Source organism: Notolepis coatsorum, assembly GCF_963971535.1.
Source record: "Notolepis coatsorum genome assembly, chromosome: 7".
NCBI classification, from domain to species: Eukaryota; Metazoa; Chordata; class Actinopteri; order Aulopiformes; family Paralepididae; genus Notolepis; species Notolepis coatsorum.
The window spans coordinates 45583935-45608792 of record NC_140171.1 but is presented as its reverse complement, the minus strand read 5'-3'; the positions used below and the strand labels follow the sequence as shown (position 1 = coordinate 45608792).

General features: G+C 43.9%; 1 protein-coding gene across 1 annotated transcript in view; it reads right to left on the bottom strand.

Moving 5' to 3' along the window:
* The window catches only part of fdx2 (ferredoxin 2), a gene marked incomplete at its 5' end in the record, with an annotated part of 29416 nt that extends 15270 nt beyond the window's left edge, over window positions 1-14146 (bottom strand). Inside the window, 4 exons of the mRNA XM_084317938.1 lie at window positions 11387-11474; window positions 11864-11970; window positions 13347-13398; window positions 13969-14146. Of these exons, the coding sequence (XP_084174064.1) occupies window positions 11387-11474; window positions 11864-11970; window positions 13347-13398; window positions 13969-14146 (425 nt within the window). The remainder of the gene's footprint in view (window positions 1-11386; window positions 11475-11863; window positions 11971-13346; window positions 13399-13968) is intronic.
* Between the last annotated feature and the right edge of the window lie 10712 nt (window positions 14147-24858).

Sequence of the window (24858 nt, the reverse complement as noted above, 5' to 3'; positions counted from 1 at the left end):
AACTTATCGGTAACATACTAAAAGGACGAAGGGTACGGAGGTAAGGGGCTAAGGGGCTTCTACATTCACCTGCGCCGTATTTATACGCACGGTGCACAAATAGTGCCACTCTCATTTCTGTCGCCGTATCCCTGGGCAGGGCCGGGGCAAGTACAGACATGTCGTGTCGGTGACTTTGAACTTGGCTCCGGGGGCCGGTCCCTGGCGCCGGTGGACCACTGTCCAATAGGAGAATGAACTATTATGGGCTGGACTAAAGGGATATTCCGTGTATATGTACAAGGAATATACAAGGGATATCAAACGATATACAAATACTATGCAATATATATCAATAAATAAATATATATATTCGGTTTAATCTGATCCTTTGTAACAGAGGTCATCTATTCTAACCAACAAATTGAAGCTAGAAAGCATTTCGTTGTGACCAATCTTATTTGGAAACATGACACAAAATAATAGTATTTCGCTTTTTATTTTAAACAATATTTAATCACGTTTGGAGGTGGGTGTTCTGCGTCTGCCCCCCGTGCCAAACAAGCAGGCCAACTGCGCTCTAAAGGGTGCTTGTTCGCGCGTGAGCATTGCACTCCTGTTGAGTCGTTCGTTGGGTTGGTCAGTCATTAACTATGGCTTCAGTGGATAACCCCGATCACCTGCATTTAAGTAATATTTTAAGTTCAAGTTCAAGTTTCAAGTTTCTTTAATAGTTGTCATACAGAAGTACAGAATACTTTTGTACAAAATGCTTCTTACTGTTGCGCTCCAGAGACTGTGCAAGACAAGATAAGTATGAAATAAAATAACATAGTAAAATTAGAAGTAAAAAAATGAGGTCACAGTGTTCAGTTTAGACATATGTACAATGTTCGATGCAGAATAGACGTAGTTACCATACAATATACAATACTGTGCAGTGTACTAATATACAATACTATATAGTGCAAGGCAGAAATGGAGAAATGGGACGAGGTGCAATTTAGGTACAATTCACAGTAGGTGTACGAGTTGTAGTGCAAATCCTTTATCAATAAATATAAAGTGTAAGTGTGTTTGTGTGATCTAAAGTGTGGAGAGTGGGTGCTGCAGTGTGTTGTTTGTTTGAGTGAGTGTGTGCGTGTGGGTGTGTGTGCTGTGTGCATTTGATGGTTGTTGCATAGTGATTATTGTTCGTTTAGCGATTATTGTTCGTTTAGCGGCCTGGGGATAGAAGCTTCTTCTGAGTCTTTCTGTGCTCGCCTTAAGACTCCGGTATCGCTTGCCTGACCGCAGCAGTTCAAAGAGGCAGTTGTTCGGGTGGCTCGAGTCCTTAATAATTCTCTTAGCCTTCCCCTTGCACCGCTTGTTGTAAATGTTCTGGAGGGTGGGAAGCCCCCCTCCAATTGTGCGTTCGGCTGAACGTGTCACTCTTTGTAGTCTGCTACGGTCTTGTGCAGTGCTATTCCCAAACCAGGAGGTGATGTTGCCGGTCAGGATGCTCTCTATTGTACATGAGTAGAAGTTCCTAAGGATCTTCTGACTGACTTGGAACTTCCTTAGGCGCCTGAGGAAGTAGAGGCGTTGTCGTGCCTTCTTCACAACACTGTCAATGTGTGTGGTCCATGTCAAGTCCTCGGATATGTGGGCTCCGAGGTACTTGAAACTGTTCACTCTCTCAACCGGTGCCCCGTCGATGCTGAGGGGGCTGTAGTCCTTGACCCCCGACCTCCTGAAGTCCACAATCATCTCTTTTGTTTTGCTGACGTTCAGGGAGAGGCAGTTCTCCTGACACCACTGTGACAGGTTCTCTACCTCTTCCAGGTAGGCCCTTTCGTCGTTGGCAGAGATCAGGCCCACCACTACTGTGTCATCAGCAAATTTGATGATGGTGTTGTTGTTCCGCTGTGCTACGCAGTCATGTGTGTACAGGGAGTAGAGGAGGGGGCTCAGAACACAGCCCTGGGGGGCCCCTATGTTGAGCGTGATGGATGAGGAGGTGCAGTTGCCGGCTCTTACCACCTGGGGTCTGCCCGTCAGGAAGTCCAAGACCCACTGGCAGAGGTCATAGTTCAAGCCCAGGTCCCTGAGCTTGGCTATGAGTTTGGAGGGGACTATGGTATTGAATGCTGAGCTAATTACAGTCAAATAACATTATTGTACATGTACGCACGGTCTGAGCTGTATGTAGATATACGCACAATCTCAAACACACGTTCATTTTGATAAGTCCCACACTTTGCTTAGAAATGATCGTATGCACGGTTTACGCACCATTGATAAATGAGGGCCCAGGAGTCTACGCTGTGGTGACGTCAGTCAGCAGCGCCAAAGTGAAGTGTAGTTCCTCAGTGAACGAAAACATTGTTATTTAGCTACTTTTACGATTAATTGCGAATTGTTTCATGTTGAGCTATAGATTGTGGATGAAAGGTACACCATGCCAATGTTCATGCTTTAAACGAGACGATTTAGAAATGTGTCCATTGGAAATACATTGCAATTTTAAGTGAGGTGGACCGCGTGGAAAAGAACAGTGACGTAACCACTACACTCCCTATCGTTCCGGACTGATATCTATCTATCTATCTATCCATCTATATACATTCCCTGTCAGGTCGGCAAAAGATGCAGAGAATTCAATCAGGCCTTAAGAAAATTTATAATACCAATTGGTATTGTATTTGATATCGTTGGAAAGCCTGATTAGTCACCTTTACAACGAGGTACAACTTGTAAGGAGCATGCATTCGTGGAATGATCAACACAGCTAACCGTGTGTGTAGCGGCCCAAAAAGATTTGCCAAAATCCCCAATATGCAATATTCTTCTGTTGGTATTCACTCTCGTTTTTGAGTTGCTTGGTGGATTGGATGATTGCACTCTCCCACAGTAATAAGTACGTGCCACTAGGGCTGGGCGATATGGCCTCTAAATGATATCACAATATTTTTTGGCTCTATCACGATATATATTGCAATATTTTGACATTTCCTCTAAAGCCCTTAAAAATGCTTGATTTAACCCTTTGATGGATACCGTCAGTCATGCAAATACGATGATTATAATAGTCCCTGCAACATATGTCTGCATTAAACCACGAAGATGCTTTCAAAAATAATTAAATTAAAAGTTTCAACATTTTTTAAAGAGTAGTCTACTGACACACTAATACAGAAATAAATGTATTAACATCTAAGACAATTTATATAAAAACTCTTGGGTGCCTAAGACTTTTGCACAGTACTGTGTTTTCTATCCACTTTAGCCAAAAATACACACACATATATATACTGTATGGATGAGGGTTTGTGCAAAACATCACGATGTCCACGATACATTTAAAAAGTGTATCGTTAATGAACTGTACCCGATATTTATTTAATATCATCATATTGCCCACCCCTACGTGCCAGAGTGAGCAAAGCAACCATGTTGGCTGACTTGCAGCAAATCCTGGTTGAGGAATGGGATGCCATCCCACAGCAGTGTGTGGCCAGGCTGGTGACCAGTATGAGGAGGAGGTGCCAAGCTGTTCAGTGTAAAATAAAGTGTAAAAATGGCCATGGTCTTTTTTGGGGCGCTACACACACGGTTAGCTGTGTTGCTCATTCCACGAAGGCATGCTCCTTACAAGTTGTACCTTGTTGTAAAGGTGACTAGTAATCAGGCTTTCGAACGATATAGGGGGGGGGGGCTCAGTACTAGAAGTGTCTATCACTAAATGTGACCCGGCACAGTCTAGGCCAGGGGTGCCCAACCTTTTTTGAACCAAGATCTACTTTTTAATTTGCCACCTAGCCGAGAGCTACCAGCCCAAATTTGTCCTACTCTCGGCTAAGATAAGATAAGATATTCCTTTATTGATCCCCTTGGGGAAATTCAGGCATAATAGCAGCATGGGGGAAGGGGGGGGGGGGGGGGGGGGTACAGGTAGTAAAAACAACACAAATGTCAATATAATTACTATCTAACTAACTGAAAAATATATTCAGTGTCATAAGGTGCATAAGGCTAGTATTAGTAGTAATAGTATTACCCATTCAATATGCACATGACAGAAAATATTATATGCCATATAATATTTTCTGTCATGTGCATATTGAATGGGTAATACTATTACTACTAATACTAGCCTTATGCACCTTATGACACTGAATATATTTTTCAGTTAGTTATATTCACAGTATTCAAGTTTCTTTAATAGTTGTCATACAGAAGTACAGAATACTTTCATACAAAAGGTGCATAAGGCTAGTATTAGTAGTAATAGTATTACCCATTCAATATGCACATGACAGAAAATATTATATGGCATATAATATTTTCTGTCATGTGCATATTGAATGGGTATATAATATAATATGCTATTTAATATATCATTGTAACAGTGTAGTGTAGGACTTACAAGAATGACAAGACTGTAACTGTAACTTCTCAAGTTTATTTCACACTCTGCATAAACACTGACAACACACACACTCAGTTCAATGGGCATGAGAAAACATGTGTTTACATTGCCAAAGCAAAAGTGGAACAATACAATAAAAATATATGTACAATAAAAAAAGGAATAGGAATGATGTGTAAACAGAGCTGTCACATTGCAAAATGGAATACAATCAAAAAACAATTCCACAAAAAGGTCTGTCAACAGTCACTGATAGTTCTCCTTTATCTGTTTTTTTTTTTTTTTTTTTTTTTATGTCTCTACCTTAGTGAGAACGCTGGCACTGGGAAGAGGTAGCTAGTTTTTCAATGTCTGGGTTGTAGGAGCTGGTTGCAAGCCTCAAGCAGTCCACAAGATGGTCATCTGTTAATGTGGTTCTGTACTTGGACTTGATGATCTTCATGTGAGAGAAAGCAGACTCACACAGGTAGGTTGATCCAAAACATGCTGTTAAGTTCATGGCACATCTCCTGAGGTTGGGGTACTTCTCAGGCAGCAGTAGCTCCCAGAACTCTGCCTTCATCCCTTGTGTTGCCCTGGCTTTAATCTCAATGTCAGTTTGAAGTGTGAGGATCTCGTTCTCCACAGCATGGCTGTCCAGATTGCCTTTTCCTTAATGATAAGCAAGCAGTGCAAGAATGCGGAAGCATTCTACCGTAGTGGCGTGCGGTAATGCGCCTTTCATTTTCCGCCGCCCAGCGCCCGTGCGTGCACCGGCGGCGGCGTGCTCGCTCAGGTGCGTGCGTGCGTGCGTGCGCCGGCGTGCTCGCGCGAGGTGCCCGCGCATGCGCATGAGATCCCGCCTTGGTTCGACACGAGCGGAGCTCAATATATATAAGTCACCGCCCCTTATTCAGTATCTAGAAATAGCTCAATTGGTAAGACTACATGGCTGTGGATCCTATGGCTTGTTTGCTGGCGAGTTCGAATCCCATCGAATATATTTTTTTTAACGTGATTTTTTTTTTAACGTGTATTCTTTCGCCGGTTAAGGTTAGGCATGGTTAAGGTTAAGGTTAAGGTTAGGCATTGTTTCGGAGTTGGTTAAGGTTAGAACGGTTAAGTTTAGGCGCTGTTAAGGAGCTGGTTAAGGTTAGAGTTTGTCAAAGAGAATGGCAATAGACAGCCTATTTCCGCGCGACAGCTCCCAAAGCGGGCCTGAAAAGAAAGGCGCTTTACCGTAGTGGCGTGCGGTGACGAATGCTTTAATTTCAGGCAGCAACTCGCTGAATCTCTCCAGAAATTTACCTCTGCTCAGCCACCTTACATCTGTGTGCAGCAGCAGGTCTGTGTGCTCCGCCCCCGTCTCCTCCATATGTGCACGAAATAGCCTCCTCTGTAGGCTCCTTGCCCTGACAGAGCACACAATCTTCATAGCGATATCCATAAGGTCCTTCATATTTAAAATCTTTGCACACAGCACTTGTTGGTGAATTATGCAGTGGTAATTAAGGAAGTCCGGGAAAGCGTTGCTTTTTTTGCACAGTCCGGTGAACCCATTATTACAGCCAACCATGGCTGGTGCCCCATCGGTTGTAATAGAGATGAGTTTATGGAGGGGTAGGTTGCTCTGCTTAGCGAACTCCATGAAGGCTTGAAAGATGTCTTCACCTTTAGTGTATCCTTTAAGAGGCAATATGGTGAGCAGCTCTTCTTTTGCGCTCATGTCGTCAAAGGCCATTCTAATGTAAATACATAGCTGTGCCACATCTACCATATCAGTCGATTCATCGAACTGCAGGGAATAACACTCGCATGTATTAATGTCCCTCATGAGTTGCTGGTGGACATCTTCGGACATTTCCTCACAGCGCCGGGTCACAGTATTACGTGACAGCTGAAGGTCTTTAACAGCATCCATAATCTCTGTGTGATACTTGGAATTACCGAAGAGTGAATCGGCAGCGGCAGTCAATGCTTCTTTTACACATTCGCCGTCTTTAAAGGATTTTTTCTTTTTAGCGAGAATGTGACTGACACGATAAGAAGCAATTGTTGCAGCTTTTGCCTTGGTGCTGGGCTTCGTAAAAGTGGACTGCTGTCCCACTAGTGAAGACTTCAGCTGCTGGAGTGCTGTTCTTCGTAGGACTGTTTTTGGAGGAAAATCCGTGCGGTGTTTCTTGTGCATCGTTGTATAATGCCGCTCCAAATTACCCTTGCCACAGTTTGTTTACAAATCAGACATACTGACTTTGCGTTGAAATAAACAAAAAAGTAAGCCTCCTCCCACTCTTCATGGAAATTATATGTTTTTGGTCTTTTGGCTGCTCTGGTTCTGCTTGTGGCGCTGACGCTGGTGCTATCCGGCAGCTCATCGGAGGCGGCGTTGGAGCTGCTCCCTGGCGGCGGCGGCGGCAGGCGCAGCTCGTCGGAGGGTCCTGGCGGCGGCGGCAGTGAAGTCTTGCTTGCGTTGTTGAAAACGATCGTCCTCTGAATGAACCTCTTTTTAGCTGGTGGTGTTCCATTCATCTTGCAGTTTCGAGTGACTCAAGACTGGTCTCAGAGCCACGTTTATACTGTACCTGCCAGGTGATGGGCCCGACCCCCACTCATGCCACTCCATGAAAACAAAGGCATCAATTTGCATCCCTATGGTGAAGCTCGCTGTCCGGAATGTAGACGGTATCGATTGGCGCAGGCTGCCTTTTATACACAGGACTGCTCGAACGTGTGTTGTCCTCCCCTCCAAATCAAATCAAATTAAATGATTTTCCAAAATAATCTCGCGGCCTACTTGAAACCAACGCGCAACCTACCGGTCGATCTGGTTGGGCACGACTGGTCTATTCTTGTTAAGGAGCTCATGATTCCTCAGAAAACCCCAAAATGTTGCGCAATTCAGAAATAGGTCAAAATGGAGATATTTTATATTATATTTTTATATATTTTGGGTGCTTTGAAAATGTCTCTATAGGTCTCCTTATTTGCAAAACTTAATACGACTTGTAAATAGGGCTGGGCGATACGGCCTAAATATGATATCACGATATTTTCTGACCTTTCGGCGATACACGATACGCATCACGATGTTTTTCTTTTTTTCCCCAAACAATTCATTATGAGGCTTACCAAGACAGTATTTGAGTTTGCAAGCTAACATTAAAGACAAAATAAAATACCCATGCATTTAGCATTTTTATATTATATATTAGATTTAGATTATTGGATTATTAGATTATATATTGCATATATTTAGCAATGAGATATATGATTTAGATATGAAATATGATGAATTGAAAATGGGGGACCCTGATGTAAACAAGACGAAAGTCTTTTCTCTGGTCTGCATCCTCCAGTCCACTGTTGTTGTATTGAGCTCGAGTTCAAGTTCAAGTTCTTTAATAGTTGTCAAACAGAAGTACAGAATACTTTCATACAAAATGCTTCTTACTGTTACGCTCCAGAGACTGTGCTAGACAAGATAGTATCAAATAACATAATATAGCATGTAATTTAGAAGAAGAAAAATGAGGTCACAGTGTTCGGTATAGACATATGTACAATATTCTGAGTTACCATATAATATACAATACTATGCAGTGTACTAATGTACAGTACTATCTAGTGCAAAGCAGAAATGGGATGAGGTACAATTTTAGGTACAATTTACAGTAAGGTGTACGAGTTGTAGTGCAATCCTTCATCAATAAATATAAAGTGTGGGGAGTGGGTGCTACAGTGTGTTTGTTTAAAGTGGGTGTGTGCTATAAAGTGTGTGGAGTGGGTGCTACAGTGTGTTTGTTTAAAGTGAGTGTGTGCGTGTGGATGTGTGTGCTATGTGCGTTTGGTGGTTGTTGTTGTGTAGTGTTCATTCATTGTTCGTTTAGCAGCCTGATGGCCTGGGGATAGAAGCTTCTTCTGAGTCTTTCTGTGCTCGCCTTGAGACTCCGGTATCGCTTGCCTGACCTCAGCAGTTCAAAGAGGCAGTTGTTCGGGTGACTGGAGTCTTTAATGATTCTCTTAGCCTTGCCCTTGCAACGCTTGTTGTAAATGTTCTGGAGGGTGGGGAGCCCCCTTCAATTGTGCGTTCGGCTGAACGTGTCACTCTTTGTAGTCTGCTTCGGTCTTGTGCAGTGCTATTCCCAAACCAGGAGGTGATGTTGCCGGTCAAGATGCTCTCTATTGTACATGAGTAGAAGTTCTTAAGGATCTTCTGACTGACTTGGAACTTCCTTAGGCGCCTGAGGAAGTAGAGGCGTTGTCGTGCCTTCTTCACAACACTGTCAATGTGTGTGGTCCATGTCAAGTCCTCGGATATGTAGGCTCCAAGGTACTTAAAGCTGTTGACTCTCTCAACCGGTGCCCCGTCGATGCTGAGGGGGCTGTAGTCCTTGACCCCCGACCACCTGAAGTCCACAATCATCTCCTTTGTTTTGCTGACGTTCAGGGAGAGGCTGTTTTCCTGGCACCATCCCGCCAGGACCTTGACCTCTTCCAGGTAGGCCCTCTCGTCGTTGGCAGAGATCAGGCCCACCACCACTGTGTCGTCAGCAAATTTGATGATTGTATTGCTACTCCGCTGAGCCACACAGTCGTGTGTGTACAGGGAGTAGAGGAGGGGACTCAGAACACAGCCCTGGGGGGCCCCTATGTTGAGGGTGATGGATGAGGAGGTGCAGTTGCCTGCTCTCACCACCTGGGGTCTGCCAGTCAGGAAGTCCAAGACCCACTGGCAGAGGTCATAGCCCAAGCCCAGGTCCCTGAGCTTGGCTATGAGTATGGAGGGGACTATGGTATTGAATGCCGAGCTGTAGTCGATGAATAGCATTCTCACATAGTTCCCCTGCCTCTTGTCCAGGTGTGATGCTGCTGTGTGCAGCACATGGGCTATGGCGTCCTCCGTGGACCTGTTGGGGCGGTATGCAAATTGCAGGGGGTCCATGTTGATGGGGAGGGAGGAGCAGATGTAGCCCTTTACTAGCTTCTCAAAGCACTTCATGGCTATGGAGGTGAGAGCTACAGGGCGGTAGTCGTTGAGGCAAGCAGGCTTGGATTTTTTGGGTACAGGGATAATAGTGGACTTCTTCAGGCAGGTGGGGATGACAGCCTGTTCTAAGGACAGGTTAAATATGTCAGTGAATACTGGGGCCAGTTGGTCGGCACAGACTTTTAGGACGCGGCCGGGGATGCCGTCCGGACCTGCTGCTGTACTGTATTGTACCCATGCTGCAATCTGTTAATAACGTTTTCATTCATTCAGACGGCAAACAGAATCATTTTGATTGACAGTCGAGTCTGCCAATTACGTCACACCGATTGCACCCGCCCTGCTGTTCTTAGCACCAATCGGCAAGCGCGTATTCATTTTTTACTTCCGCCATTGGAGAGCTCAATGACAACAACAATGGTAGCGGTAGCTCCCCGCGGCCGACGTTTAGCTTTTAGCTCCGCAGGATGACTAAACGACTGGAGGCATAATGATTTTACTGCAACGGATGTTATAATAAAAGCCTTTCCATACATCTGTCTGATTGAAAACTTTATTAACAGACCGCAGAATGGGCACAACTGAGTCAGCACGGGCTGAGATATGAACGACTAATGCTTGCTATATCTAGGTCGACCTCGGACGTTGCTATGTAAATACGCTGATGTTATTGAACGTGTAACTATATAACGTTAATGCCACAAAACGAATGCATTTGTTATCATAAGTAGTAACTTTGATGCAGTAGTGTGTGTGTGGGGCGGCGCTGTTCAAAAGTTTCAACGTGTGGACCAGATTGACGCGACACAATCCTCTTGGGCAAAACATCACGATATCCACGATACGTTTAAAAAGTGTATCGTTAATGAACTGTACCCGATATTTATATAATATCGTCATATCGCCCAGCCCTACTTGTAAATATGTTAATTATTGTTAGATTGTCCGACAGTATTATTTCCCTCGCTGTGTGAAAAAACTACAGTTGTGTCGGAGGGGAGTGGCTACTGGCTAAGTATTTTCGGTCTCAGGTGTCGGCGAGGAGACGCACAGAAATGAGAGGAGAGGAGACGCACCAAAATCCATTCCGAGACAACAGGCCCAGTATGTGAAAATATGCCGAGAAACATTCATATCTTTGGAACCGTTTGTGTTAAATTGTATCTGAATCAGGAGATGATCTTCTATCAGTCACAATTGAAAGTGTATTTCTCCGTCGCATAAAAGTGGCTGGCAGTCGCATAGAATAATCTACTCCAGTACACACTCAGCAAGTCTGTAAGCTTGCACATAACGGAGTATAGAGAGAAGGCTCTATAGCAGAGGTTCCCAACAATCGGGTCGCGGACCGGTACCTGGCCATGGATCATTTGGTACCGGGCCGCAAAGAAAGAATAAAGTTGTTTAAAAGGAAATGTATTTTATTTTCATTAGTCTTCCGGGTATTTTACTTTGAAAAATTGCCACTTCCGCCCGTGCCTCACTCTTTTTCGTAAAATAAGTCATCTGCCATAATGCTTCCCTTCGCGTAATTCACTCACAGCTCTGGCTGTGGTTGTACTAGAGAGTAGAGACATGATCATAATCAGGTTTTTATGCACCCAAGTCTCCCGAACACGTAGAGATAGCATACATACGCTGAGCTATGGTAACCTTCGCGCACCTACCCTCTACCAGTGAATGCCTCTCACCTGGAAAAGGTGTTGGGTGGCAAAGGCCAGTGGGTATTTGTAGTGCTGCATGCATCTTAAGAGAACAGCCAACAGCCCCTTTGAAGCTCTGTAGCTCAAAACGGGCTATTGTGTTATCATCTTTGTTAATAAGACATAGATTTAAATGTATCCGCCCGATTTGTACTTCAACCTTCAAGAGTAACTGTGGCTTATTTTGAAGGTAAGAACCTGTACTTTCATATAATGTAAAAAAAGAATATTAAGACTGTGCTCAACAAGACCATATTCTTCGTGCCTGGTCGCAAATGTCTATGTACAGAACATCAATATGTTGGTTCATACTAGGACATGGCCTACCTTTCATCAGGTTCTGGCAGCTTATCAAAATGGCCTCCGTTCACATAGACTTGACATGTCGAGCAGGCAAGTGATGCCTCACAGGCTCCTGAGATAGATATAGCGTGTTTGTTTGTGTTTGTGTGCGTGTGTGTGTAAGTGAGAGAGAGACAAGAGAGGGATAGAGGGGAGTAGAGAGAGAATTAAAGGTATTTTCAACTATTGTATACAATTTGCTTGAATATGTGGAACACGTTTGTTTATGTTTTATATTTGATTTCACTGCCAGGGTTAGGGGTTCGATTTCCACTGCGGCAACCCATACTGGAAAACAAATGCAGTCATTCCATTGTAAAGCGCATTGAGTAGTTGGTCTATACTGGTAAATTTGCTATATAAATGCAGTCATTCTATCTGACCAAAATGTAGTTTGTTTCCTCATACATTTTAAGTTGTCAAAGTAAATAATAATACATGTCAATAAAGGTGTGCACTCACCTTCTAGGTCGACCCCATGCCTGTGAGCAAGGTACATTACATTATCTCCCACTTTGGCCTTGACTGGAATCCTCTGTCCAGAACGATCTATATACACCACGTTGACCCTAAAGAGCACAGGCCCAATCATAACGTGCCCCTCTGCTAGTGCCCATATGTACCACCACAACAGCTACATATCACAGCTGGTCAAATGAATGGATAGTGAGATGAACTTAAGAGATGCATCCGGCTAAATCATATCATATGACTGAATATCATATAATTTGTATTTTCTTAGTCAAGACACATTCTGTACCTACATCATGAAATATTGAGGACTATCGCACTCTTAAATTATGGACAAAGGCTAATGCAGCTTCAAATATTGAATCCACATGGAGGCAGATGAAAGATGTTCCAGCGACTTGTAAAGGTCAATGTTTATAATCCCTGCACTGTTTGCGTACTGTTTTTCCTTAGATGGAGCCCCTAATTTTGGGGTGGCAGGTCACCTGCAGCAGCAGTCACGTGAAATGAGATAGCTCTGTTTGAGGAAAAGCCATATGCAAACATTGCTGGGATTAAAAACATTGCCTTTTACAAATTATTAATTGAATATTTCAACACCACATTGTCAGCACAACCAAGATATTGTAATGACAAAGCCAACCAAGTAACAGGCTCTATGTTAAGTCGTGCCAGTTTGGAAATCATTTGATTTCTGGCCTACGATATTTTCTCCCAAATACTAATGCAGTCGAGCTTTAGTATAAGTTGGGCATACCAGCTACTGACAGTGCAAATCTACCATCAGCTCTTGTGTAGCTGAAGTGATTTACAGCATCTATTTGGTGGATTTTGCTGCTAAAGAATCTGTTCTCCAATTGCGGTGTTATACACATATTACTTATTGTTGTGTTTGACTTTTACTGACCTACATGACAAGCAATTTGTTCCCCATGCTCCTCATGAGCCCAGGGATGTAAATGTGATTGGACACTGCTTTAAAGGACCAGAGGAATGGGAACCTCTGCTCTCTTAGGCAGTATGGTAACAGTCAAGTTAACTTACTCTGATCTCTTCCTCTGACCAGTATATAACAGTCAACTTAACTTACTCTGCGCTCTTGCTCTAACCAGTATGTAACAGTCTATTTAACTTACTCTGATCTCTTCCTCTGACCAGTATATAACAGTCAACTTAACTTACTCTGCGCTCTAGCCCCTTTCGTGACTTTCGGTTTGCAAGCCTGGGGCAAAGGGGCTATCTGCGCTCTTGCTCTAACCAGTATGTAACAGTCAACTTAACTTACTCTGCGCTCTTGCTCTAACCAGTATGTAACAGTCAACTTAACTTACTCTGCGCTCTTGCTCTAACCAGTATGTAACAGTCCATTTAACTTACTTTGATCTCTTCCTCTGACCAGTATGTAACAGTCAACTTAACTTACTCTGCGCTCTTGCTCTAACCAGTATGTAACAGTCAACTTAACTTAACTTACACATCATCCGGGGCCTCTGCATTGGAGCTTCCCTCCTCACTATGGTACAGACCTTTGAATAAAAGACAGATGTTAAGTCATCAGGAGAGGAGCAATGCTAGAATATGGACGTAATTTGGGTGAAAGAGGTCATCACACAAACATGTTATAGCCTAATGAAGTCAGAAACCCATTCATTAACTGTCTATAGAGCAGCCACAGAGTGTACAGTCCAGTGTCATCACAGATTGGAGGGTTCTCGCTCTGATGATGTCTAGCTTTAGGGTAGTGCTGCGCTGCCTGAACTGTCCCGGGCACAGGAGGAACATAATATGTGAATTCTTAAAATGGGTGACATTCCCCATTAAATAAAAGTCAAACTCCAACCTCCAGCTGACCTCAAGTTCAGAATCGTCGTTATTGACGAGTTGTGCAAACTATCAGTCAACCTTCTGTCAAAATGTCAACGTAGCTTTACGACTGCCAATATCCAAGAGCATTTATTACGTTTGGTACATGGCTTTTGCACAACATCATAACGTTACATAGTAATGATTTCACGTGTGCGAAGACCTGTCGATATTATCACCAACTAGCTGGGAAGAGTAACGTTAAGCTAACATTAGCCAACAGAGCAACTGACCTATGGAGGTTTGCAAATGCCGGTTCAACGTCCGAAAACGGTCAAGGCGGGTTCTTCTTGATGAACTATTTCCACAAATATTCAATCTGTACAGAGGGCAAGTGCTACAGTCCGGTATTACTCTAGAAAGTCTCAAAGTCAGCCCCACGCTCGACCGTACAGCAGCGGAAGCCGCCATGACACTGTTTTGTTCACATGACAGAAGGCAACCAATAGTAAAAGAGCGGCAGTGGCTGTAGGTTAATACTGTCTTCTACTGTTTTGACAACAGGGGTCGCTAACATTTCATAAAAGACCACGAGACACTCAGAACCGGAGACACTGATTGATTGAAACAAAAGTATGCCGATATAAAATATACAAAAGAGATGGTCCCTCAACAATATATATATTTTTTTATTTGTTTCAATTATTTTTATTTATTTATAAAGCGTGCATATAATTTAGTTCTATGGTACTTTTTGTAATATCTCACAAATGAAAATGTGGAATTACCCTCCACTACATCCCTGGAAGGCTAAGATAAGATAAGATATTCCTTTATTGATCCTCTTGGGGAAATTCAGGCATCATAGCAGCATGGGGAAGGGGGGGGGTACAGGTAGTAACAACAACAAGCAGTGTAAACAAATAGGTCAATATAATTTACTATCTAACTAGCTGAAAAATATATTGACAGTATTCACAGTGTCACATAAGGTGTAGTATGCCTAAGGTAGTGTTATAATTTACTATCTACTGAAATATACACTATTCACAGTATCACACAGTATCCACTGAAATATACATTATTCACAGTATCACAGTATCCACATAGGGTGCAGTATGCCTAAGGTAGTGTAAATTGTCCTCCTTGGGTTCCTATTAGTCCCAGGTCAATGTCTGGCAGCAGTCAATGCCCTCTGTTGTGGAGCCTGGAGGCCGCTAGTCGCTGCCCACTGTTGTGGAGCCTGATGGCCGCTGGTATGAAGGACTGTCCGAGGCGGTTAGTTGAGTGTCGGGGGGGTATGAGTCTGTGGCTGAACGAGCTTCTCATCTTGACTAGCTCGTCGTAGAGGGGGTGGTAGGGGTTCTCCATGATGGCAGCCAGCTTCCTTCTCATCCCCCTCTCTGCCATCACCTCTAGTCTAGGTAGCTCGACTCCCACCACGGAGCTAGCCTTCCTCACCAGCTTGTTGAGCTTGTTGGTGTGTGTCACATAACATGGAAAGATATCAGATATTCTGCACTATTGTTTTGGTAGTTGTTCCTCCAATGTGCCCTTAGAGACTGAGCTGGATTGGCTATCTGATGCATGAAGGCACTGAGGGGTGGCCCATTGTGTATGGCTGAGGCCATCAGAGTGTGAAAAAAGAGGCGATGTTATGACTGGAGTCTCTCTCTGCCCCCCCCCCCCCCCTTCCACACACACACACACACACACACACACACACACACACTCACACACACACACACACACACACACACACACACACACACACGCACTGCTTGGGAATAGTGCCTGGGGAGTGTTTACCTTTACAAAGTGTGTGTGTGTGTGTGTGTGTGTGTGTGTGTGTGTGTGTGTGTGTGTGTGTGTGTGTGTGTGTGTGTGTGTGTGTGTGTGTGTGTGTGTGTGTGTGTGTGTGTGCGTGCGTGTGTGCGTGTGTGTGTGTGTGTGTGTGTGTGTGATAAATCAAATTGCTGTCAACGGGGAGTATAATCTGATCTGTCATTCACATCTGCGGACCGACCATTGCTGAGAAACCTACACAAACACTCCTGCAAACACAGACACACACACGCGCGAGCGTGCGCACACACACGCACATGTACATGTACACATGTAGCTCCACTCATCTCTTTTCTCCAGGGACGGTCCAACAGGGAGCACCTTTCCTCATCTTTACTGCACAGTGTGGGCAGGCAGGCAGGGGGCACCGCAACAAAGTCATCACGCTTCAGTGGAGCTCCCTGAAGTACAGCAAATGTACACATATGACCTGCTGTTACAAGGACAGATTCACCACAGAGAGAGACACGTCCCCAGGTCTCTATGGTATCACTGCCCTCTCATCAACCCCCCCCCCCCCCCACAATGCTTCCATATCTCAAGGTCTGCCTGCCCAGACAGTCAGAACAGGGCATTTGGGATGTACATTTGTGTCAGCACCTCTCCCTGCAGGTTTGCACACTATCACTGTGTGGGAATAATGGGAGGGTCTCTCTCTCTCTCTCTCTCTCTCTCTCTCTCTCTCTCTCTCTCTCTCTCTCTCTCTCTCTCTCTCTCTCTCTCTCTGTCTCTGTCTCTGTCTCTGTCTCTCTCTCTCTCTCTCTCTCTCTCTCTCTCTCTCTCTCTCTCTCTCTCTCTCTCTCTCTCTCTCTCTCTCTCCTATCTCCCTCTCCAGCTTTCCTCTCTGGTTAAAGTCAGTGTCTGCTTCTCATTACTGTCCCCTATCCGTCATGCTATTTCCAGGCATACTGCAACTGTATCATAGCCTTTGATCTCACGTGGTGAGATGATTTTTATTGGCCCCTTGGGAGACAGGCAGCACAGGCTAATTTACAAGTCTACATTTTGGATGGGTTTTGTAAGGTAACTCAGAGTACCTTGATTGATTGAAAATTGTATTAACACATTACAGAATGGGTACAATAGTATGGCTCAATACACACAATTGTTAAGGGGATGCAGACCAGAGAAATACTTTCTAGGATCAGCACTATATTCAATGTCTTATTAACCTCTTAAGTCCTAGCCATATTTTCAGAAAATTCGCCTAAAAGTACACCCACGATTGCTCCACTTCTACAAGGTTTATTTGCATGTCTTGGTATCTAGGGACATCTAGGACCCTCAGGGAATGTATCCCCAGTGTCAGAAATATTGTGTCTGTTACTATGCTTGAGTGAATAGTAATGAACCAAAGGAGAATATAAATGATTATTATAATTTTTTTTTTCCATCTTTGATGGTGAATAACACCATGCTAACATTGACCAGATTGCCACTGAGCACATTCAGCACCATCTTGAGATCAAGTGTACAAAAGATCTAAGCAAATGAATAAAGCGCAGATGATTTACAGGGTTTCTTGTAGATACAGTACTGAATTTTGCCATCCGGACACATGCAATTTGAAATATGAATATAGAATATCAGGCCTAAATGACCTTATTATGGCCAAGTCATACATCTATGGATCGGGCAAAATCTCATCTTTCCAATGACAGAGTTCAATCTGGATTTAGTAGCACCAGGCGTCCGTAACAGGGCAGCAAAGACCGTGAATGAAATCTACTGTAAATACAGTAACTTTTTTGTAATGAAAAATACTCCGCCATTTTCCATCAGATTGAGACACGTTTTTCACAGAAAGGTAAAGAAACAAACTACGTTATTATTTATGGCAATAACGGTATGTGAGACATAATCACGAAAAATAACGTATAAAAATATTTTCGAGGCAGATGGCTCCAAGTTTGACAGGGGCTGGAGTGAGCTGTGTAGTGTAGTTTTATGAAATTCGAAAGCCCATTGAAATCCCTGGGTCTCTTCTTTCATAGGACTACAAACATGTATGATGGTGCTATTTCCTTGCGTCAATATCCGCTTGTTTCCGACTCAATGCACTGAGATTTCTATAAACTCATATTTAGCTATAATAACACTTAAAATCATTGGTAAACAAACATAGTGCAAACAAACAAACAAACATACACTTTGACAGCTGTTTTGATAGGGTTAGGGTCTTTACTCTTGGCTACATTTGAAAAAGAAACGCTACATTAATTCATACAGACTGTATTCATCTATTTATGATCTATTTAATAAATCTTGGCCCGGTACAGGGCCCATCGGGCTTAAGGATTCTATCTCAAACCCGCCCTCTTTTCTCAATGGATACATGCACATTGCAGCAGGTATGTATTCAGTGGCTACCATTGTAATCTGACCCCAGGTCAGCAGTCCGAGGCTCCAAGGCTGTACTATGGGCCATTATAACATTTATCATGGAGGTTTTTTGGACGTGACCTCTAAAAGAGTCCATTGACAACAGGACAAGTCTGAACAGACCGTTGCATTTAATCTAATCAAATCATCTTCATCTTTATGTTTGCAGCCGACAATGTGTGTGTGTGTGTGTGTGTGTGTGTGTGTGTGTGTGTGTGTGTGTGTGTGTGTGTGTGTGTGTGTGTGTGTGTGTGTGTGTGTGTGTGTGTGTGTGTGTGTGTGTGTGTGTGTGTGCGTGCGTGCGTGCGTGTGTGTGTGTGTGCGTGCGTGCGTGCGTGCGTGAGTGCGTGCATGCGTGCGTGCGTGTGTGTGTGTGTGTATGTGTGTGTGTGTGTGTGTGTGAGAGAGAGAGAGATAGAGGGAGGGAGGGAGAAAGAGAGAGAATATGTGTGTGCGTGTGACGTGTGTGCGTGTGTGTGTACTGTGTAGCCTACATGTGAGTGCATGGGTGAGACAGCGTGCATGTATTCCTGCAGTAGTGCATGAAGGAGCTGTGCAAGCAGTGTCATGACTCTTTCTCAGGTGACTCAAACACTCTTCATGTAACTAATTAGGAACAGGTTACAAGGTGCCCCTATGCCCCTGCATGCTCCATCTGTGTGGGAAGGCCCGTCTTTCAACATCATAAAAGGGAAAACTTTACGAGCCTCGAGAATTACCATTGCCGTCTGGGAGTTTGGATTGGTATTAGAAGGAGAGTACCCTTTTCAACTTCTTGTGAGGTTTATATGACAGCTCTGCTCTGGGACAGTTTTTCATTTAATTTTAAACCTTTATTTATACAGGTAAAAATCTCATTGAGACACAGTCTCATTTGCAAGAGCGACCTGATCCACCAAACAAACACAACAAATACATAAAACAAGTTCCAGACAAATACAAGACAAGTAACTCAACTAAAAATCTAAGAGAGGCTAAAATCCAGATAAATTCAATTAAGAGCAAGAACAAGAACAGGCCCCCATGGATGACCTCTCAATATTGCGTATAAGAAGTTTAAAATCCCCAATGGGAATTAGGTTCGGGAGCCTCATTTCCCTTTGCAATAAGTTCCACGTAGATGGGGCAGAATAGGAAAAGGCAGTTTTTCGGAGTTCTGTGCGGGCAAATGGTACAGAGTTAAAAGATCCTGTGACCGCAGGGCAAAACTAGATTTATAGATGAAACAGTACCAGTGGAGAGTCCTACGCAAGTGTAGAGATGTCCAACCTAGAAATGAGTAGAGGGTACAATGATGTGTAAGGGGCTTACAACCAGTAATGAATCTCAATGCCCCATAGATAGCGTCTAACAAGTGAAGAGAGTGTTGAGATCAGGCACGTGCACACATAGAGGCCAAGGGGTGCTTGAGCACCTGCCTTTTTGAGCCTCATCAAAAAAGTGCCCCATTAAAAAAAAAAAAAAAAAAAAAAAATTTGTTACGCATATAAACTGCCCTTCCAACTGAAAAATGTCAGGATAGAATCAAAATATTAGGTAAAGAGAGAGAGATGCCCCATATTCCATTGCAGTTTGCACAGCCTCCTCAGCGTGGCTCTCCGCGGACCTATATATTTTATGCATAGTGTGGGTGGTGATGATGATGATGATGATGATGATGATGATGATAGAAACCGCTGTGGCGCATACAGTTAAATGCTGGTATTACACTCATTGAGGGACACGAAGAAGTCAAGTCCGATGGGATTTGGGAATCTCAAATACAAATCGGGATTGGAATAAAAAATGCATTAAACAATACAGAATATACATCACTTCTTGGGGTCTGTAGGGTAAGCACTTATTCCCTCCCCCTGAACATTTATGGAGATGTATGGGCCTTTTAAGTCAGTGATAAAAGTGTCTTTCAAGGATAAGTGAGCTCCTGCACTGATTATTATAGTTCAATATTCAATATTTGATCACCAAAACCCCCCCAAAAAGCATAAAAAGGGGCCCCCCCCGCCCGAAAAGGGCCCTTAAAAATCGCGCTTGCGCGCTACGCGCGCTCGGTTAATATATACACAAAAGTGTAGTGCCCTTTTCAGCCTTTGAGCACCTGCCCCTCTAAAGTCCTGTGCACGTCCCTGGTTGAGATGCATCCTTGTACAGAACATCACCGTAATCTAAAACAGGCAAGAAGGTGGCAGCAACAAGACGTTTCCTGGCATTAAAAGAAAAACATGACTTATTTCTAAAAAAGAAGCCTAACTATAACTTTCATTTCTTAAAAAGGTGGTCAATATGCGACTTAACTCTTACCACGCAACGGCCCACATGTGGGCCCTCTTGAGGACGATTTGGCCACCGGCACTTCTAGCGGCTCGGGTGTGCATATCTTTTAATACAATATATGAATTAAAGCCCTAATTGTTTCCTGTCGATTGCCCTTTCAGGCGACAAAATACGTTCAGCGGTTCTCGAGTTACATGCGAGGCATGCGCCGAAGCACACGGCTCTGTCTACCTCTGTCAATCATTTGGCAATCTCGAAAATCATTGGACAGGGTTGTAACGAATGAGTGTGGCTTTCCAATGGTACCGCATGGGAATTAGCGAATCAGGGATCTAGGTGAAAAGTCATGAGCCAAACCAGGAAGAGAATTCTTCGTTGAATGCATTAAAGTCCATGAGAAAATCGTTTTCTGAGCTCTCTTACTTTTTTTTTTTTTTTAAACTTTGGCCATTCCCCTGGCTCTTTTATGTGTTTATCACATTTATTCTGGTCAAGGATGACCGACAGAAACAGGCTGAAAGGGTTCAGATGGGGGGGAAGACACTCTGGGAAAGGCACGGCTGCAGTCCGGGATTCGAACTCGCTAAACCCCAGATCCGTGACGAGCACGGTTGTCCACGGCGCCGAAATAGCGCTCGCGGTACGTGGTGAGCTACTGGAGCTCCCCAGCTCTCTTACTTTTGACCAAAACCGCTTATAATCACTCATTTCTGAACGGATTCCTATGACATCTGGACATTTACTACAAGCGACGTCAGGCTGGACCCAGGGTGTTATTTCAGTACCATTTCAATACCATTTTATTTGGATATACTACTACTTATAATGCAACTACTACAGAAATACGTGAGTAACAAGTTTTTCTACAACTCAAGTTCAGACCTATGTTACTCTATTTCATTAGCACTAAAAGTGAATTATGTTTATTCTATCATAAACCTTAGAATGTCATCATTCAAAAGAGACCGGGCTCATGCATGTGCTATAAGTATAAAGTATAGTATTTTGGGGCGGCTGGGTGGCGCAGCGGACATTGCGCTCGTCACCAACGCAATTAGAGACACCGGTATCAAATCCGGCTGTCAGCGTTGCCTCCGGCTTGGGCCGGCCGTCATACTGACTCAATTGGCAGAGTTAGCGGGAGGGAAGTCGATGGGTGGTAGTCTGGTCGTTGTGAACAGCGACTCCTACAGGTCGGTTGGGGCGCCTGCACAGTAAAAGACAGGAAAATGGCGGGGGCAGTGTGAGCCTCCTACACGTTACTCCTCGCCAAATGAGAGTCCGCGCTGGCAGGTGAAAAGATGTGACTGGCTGCCTCCACATGTATCGGAGGGGACATGTGATGGGCTTCTATCCTCCCTACAACCGGCCAGTGGGGGGCACATGCGAGCAACAATCAAGACAGGGGAGGGGAGAATTGGCACGGCTAAATTGGGATGGGAGAAAAATAGAAAAAGGAGGAGAAAAAGTGGATACAAAAAAAAGTATGCAGTCCTCAAAAACGAAAACTTGGCTTGGCCGGCCGTCATACTGGCTCAATTGGCAGAGTCAGCGGGAGGGAAGCCGGTGGGTGGGTCCGGGTCGTTGTAAACAGCGACTCCTACAGTTCGGTCGGGGCGCCTGCACAGCAAGGGAAGGATCTGGAGGGAGGTAGTGTGACCTTCCACACGTTACACTCTCCCAGTGAGAGTCCACGCTGCCAGGTGAAAAGAAGTGATGGGCTGAGTACACATGTGTCGGAGGAAGCATGTGATAGTCTCCGCCCTCCCAGACTGACCGTAGGGGGTAGAGTGCGCAACGACCAGGAAGGGGATTGGGAATTGGCATAACGACTAACATTGGGAGGGGAGAAAAACGGAAAAAGAAGGGGGGAAAAGATAATAATAAAAAAATAAAAAATAAAAATAAAATTGCCACTTTTGGGGGTGCAGGTTAAAAGCGAAAGGTTGTCATCAATTAAAAGCCTAAGTATTTATAGGTGGACACAACTTTGATAGAAGTCCTTTGGTCGAATGAAATGCCAGGAAGAACTGCCGGACCTTCTTTTAGTTATAAGAACATGACCTTGGTTTTGTCTGTGTTTAACACCAGTCCAAGACGAAGCTGACTGAATGGCATTGAAAGCAGACTGCAGACATTCAAAAGCGGAGACAACTGTGTGTGCGCAACAATATAAAACAGTATCTCATCAGCATAAAGATAGTAATTGAATAAAGCATACATTGTAATATTATAATGTGTCTTGGTGGACTTTAAGGTCTCTTGCTGTTTGTAATGAATAACTTGTTTCCACACACAGCACTAGGAAATGATACAACGTCCAGTAGTAACGTGTATGTTTTCGTTTGAAGTCTGTTTGTGGTTTAGTGGCTTTGGTGTTCTTAGGGTCTTTGGTGAGACACTCCTGTTTGGCCTGTGATGGACAGCATCGACCCGTAAAGTTTGACCTTTGACCTAAGATAGAGAAAGGTCACAGCGAAAGGAGGTGGACTTGGGGAGGTCACAGGGGTGCAAGGAATCATGTCAACAAATCCAAACACACCAAGGAAGTTGTAGGTCTATTCCTTTGGTGATGGCTGGTGTGTGTCTATGGGGATAGTATTACAAAAACGTGGGCAAAGGGAGGCTCAGAGCCACAGGATACAAATATAAAGCAAAGAAAGTGTCCTTTGTGATATAATGCAAAACTAAAGCCTTTACTAAAGTACAACAAGAAACATAAAATTTTCCATAGCGTGGCACATGTTATTCACTATACACACAGAAGATACACACGTTTCCTGTATCTAAAATCTTTAAGGTTTCACACTTTTTTAAGACGCTAACACCCAACCATCCCCAACCATAAAGGTTTTCAGATTCCCACTTGCTAACATCTTATACTTTTTCACAAGCTCCAAACGACACTGTCAATGGATTTATTCACTGAACATTCCCTCTCTGAATGTCCTTCCCATCGAATCTCAACAGGGCCTCGTACTTCCATCAAAGCTATACAGTAGACAGACCAGACTTATCTGTCAATCATGTATCCATTGCTAGGGAGACAGTGACACTCTGGGAGTATCTATCACCGTGTGGGCCAACCAGAGGCCCTCTTCTCTTGTCATGACAGCAGGATGATTGATAGGCTCCCTGGGGAGGGAGAGTGCCTCAAGGCATCTTCCCTGTGTTGACAAGTAAGGAAGACCTTAGTTGGCAAGGAAAGAAGAGTGTTTTTGTGAGAGAGAGAGAGAGAGAGAGAGAGAGAGAGAGAGAGAGAGAGAGAGAGAGAGAGAGAGAGAGAGAGAGAGAGAGAGAGAGAGAGAGAGAGAGACAGACAGACAGACATAGCCTATGTGTCCAATGAGTGAGTGCCTGACAAGCTTTGACTGTGGGGCCATTGGTTGACCACAACTGCCCTCTTAAAGGCCCAGACGAGGCCCCTATGGGATGCTATGGCCAGAACGTCTCTCTGGGGAGAGGAAGGTGTTAACTACAATATGACTTGTTTCTGATTCAGTCCATAGGAAGCTGTACACTGAGTACAACATTTTCACGACAGTAATATATTTTTCTGAAGCCTCAGTGGCAGTTGAATATTTCAAAGTGAAGTTTTAACACATATCTTTCATACATGCTGTACTGTATACATCATAAAACCATGGTTTTGTATGTGCAAACTGGGGTGCCAATGTAGCTATGTCATTTCTTCCTACCTACTGTAGGATAAAGCTGAGCAGTGATAAATCACCAAACCATCAGGCCATATTGTATCCAGGATAGAGAGATTCAAAGTCCACACACAGCTAAACCAACACACACAGGCCCTCAGCCACATTTGCCTACTTGGCAAAAGTGGACGTTTATGCTTCACATGGCAACAAACTCCCTCACTCACAACCATATGTTCTTGTGCGGTCCATTCTGTCTTCTCTCCCTCTTTTTCTGTTTTGGACTTTTATCTGCATGCCCAGCTCACAATGGATAATGGCCCTTTCCTCTCCAAGCCACAGCTATGCTACTCTCTGATCCAGGTTCCAAAGAGGAGATATGGCAAGTGGAACAAAAGATTAATATTTCAGCAGTAGGAACCTGCAGTATAAGGGAATTATCGGAAAAGCCTGAAGCTGCTGTAAGAAAAGTATAATAGAATAGAATAGAATAGAATAGAAATACTTTATTTATCCCGAGGGATAAGGAGAGCACATTCACTTCATCCCTTTGAATTTGGTCTTCTATTTCCACGCCATTCATGTACTTTATTAGAATTGTAAGTCAAAACAATTGTGAAAGACTAAAAGGCACTCCATGTACAGTATGGTCATTTGCTATTATGGTTAATCTTCTACGCCCATGAACCCTATCTATCTGTGTAGCCTCCACGATTTTAGCAGAGTAAAATTAGCTCCCAAGGGCTCAGAACTGCAGTCAGTATTGACCAAGTCCAAGTCCATATATCTTTCCTGCTTATCCTGGCGTCCTCCACGCCACGTTCCCCCTTTTCCCGTCTCTTTCACTCTACCTCAGGCTCCGTTCCAGCCCATCTTCTCAGAAGCCCTCATCCCTCATCCACTGTACAACTGAAACAAAACGTATTGAATTGGACATACACCACGTTCCTCGGAAAGAGATATCGTATCAGCATCACTCACTTTTTGAAATGCTTGAGAGGAGCGTGAGACAGGAAAGCTATCTTGTGT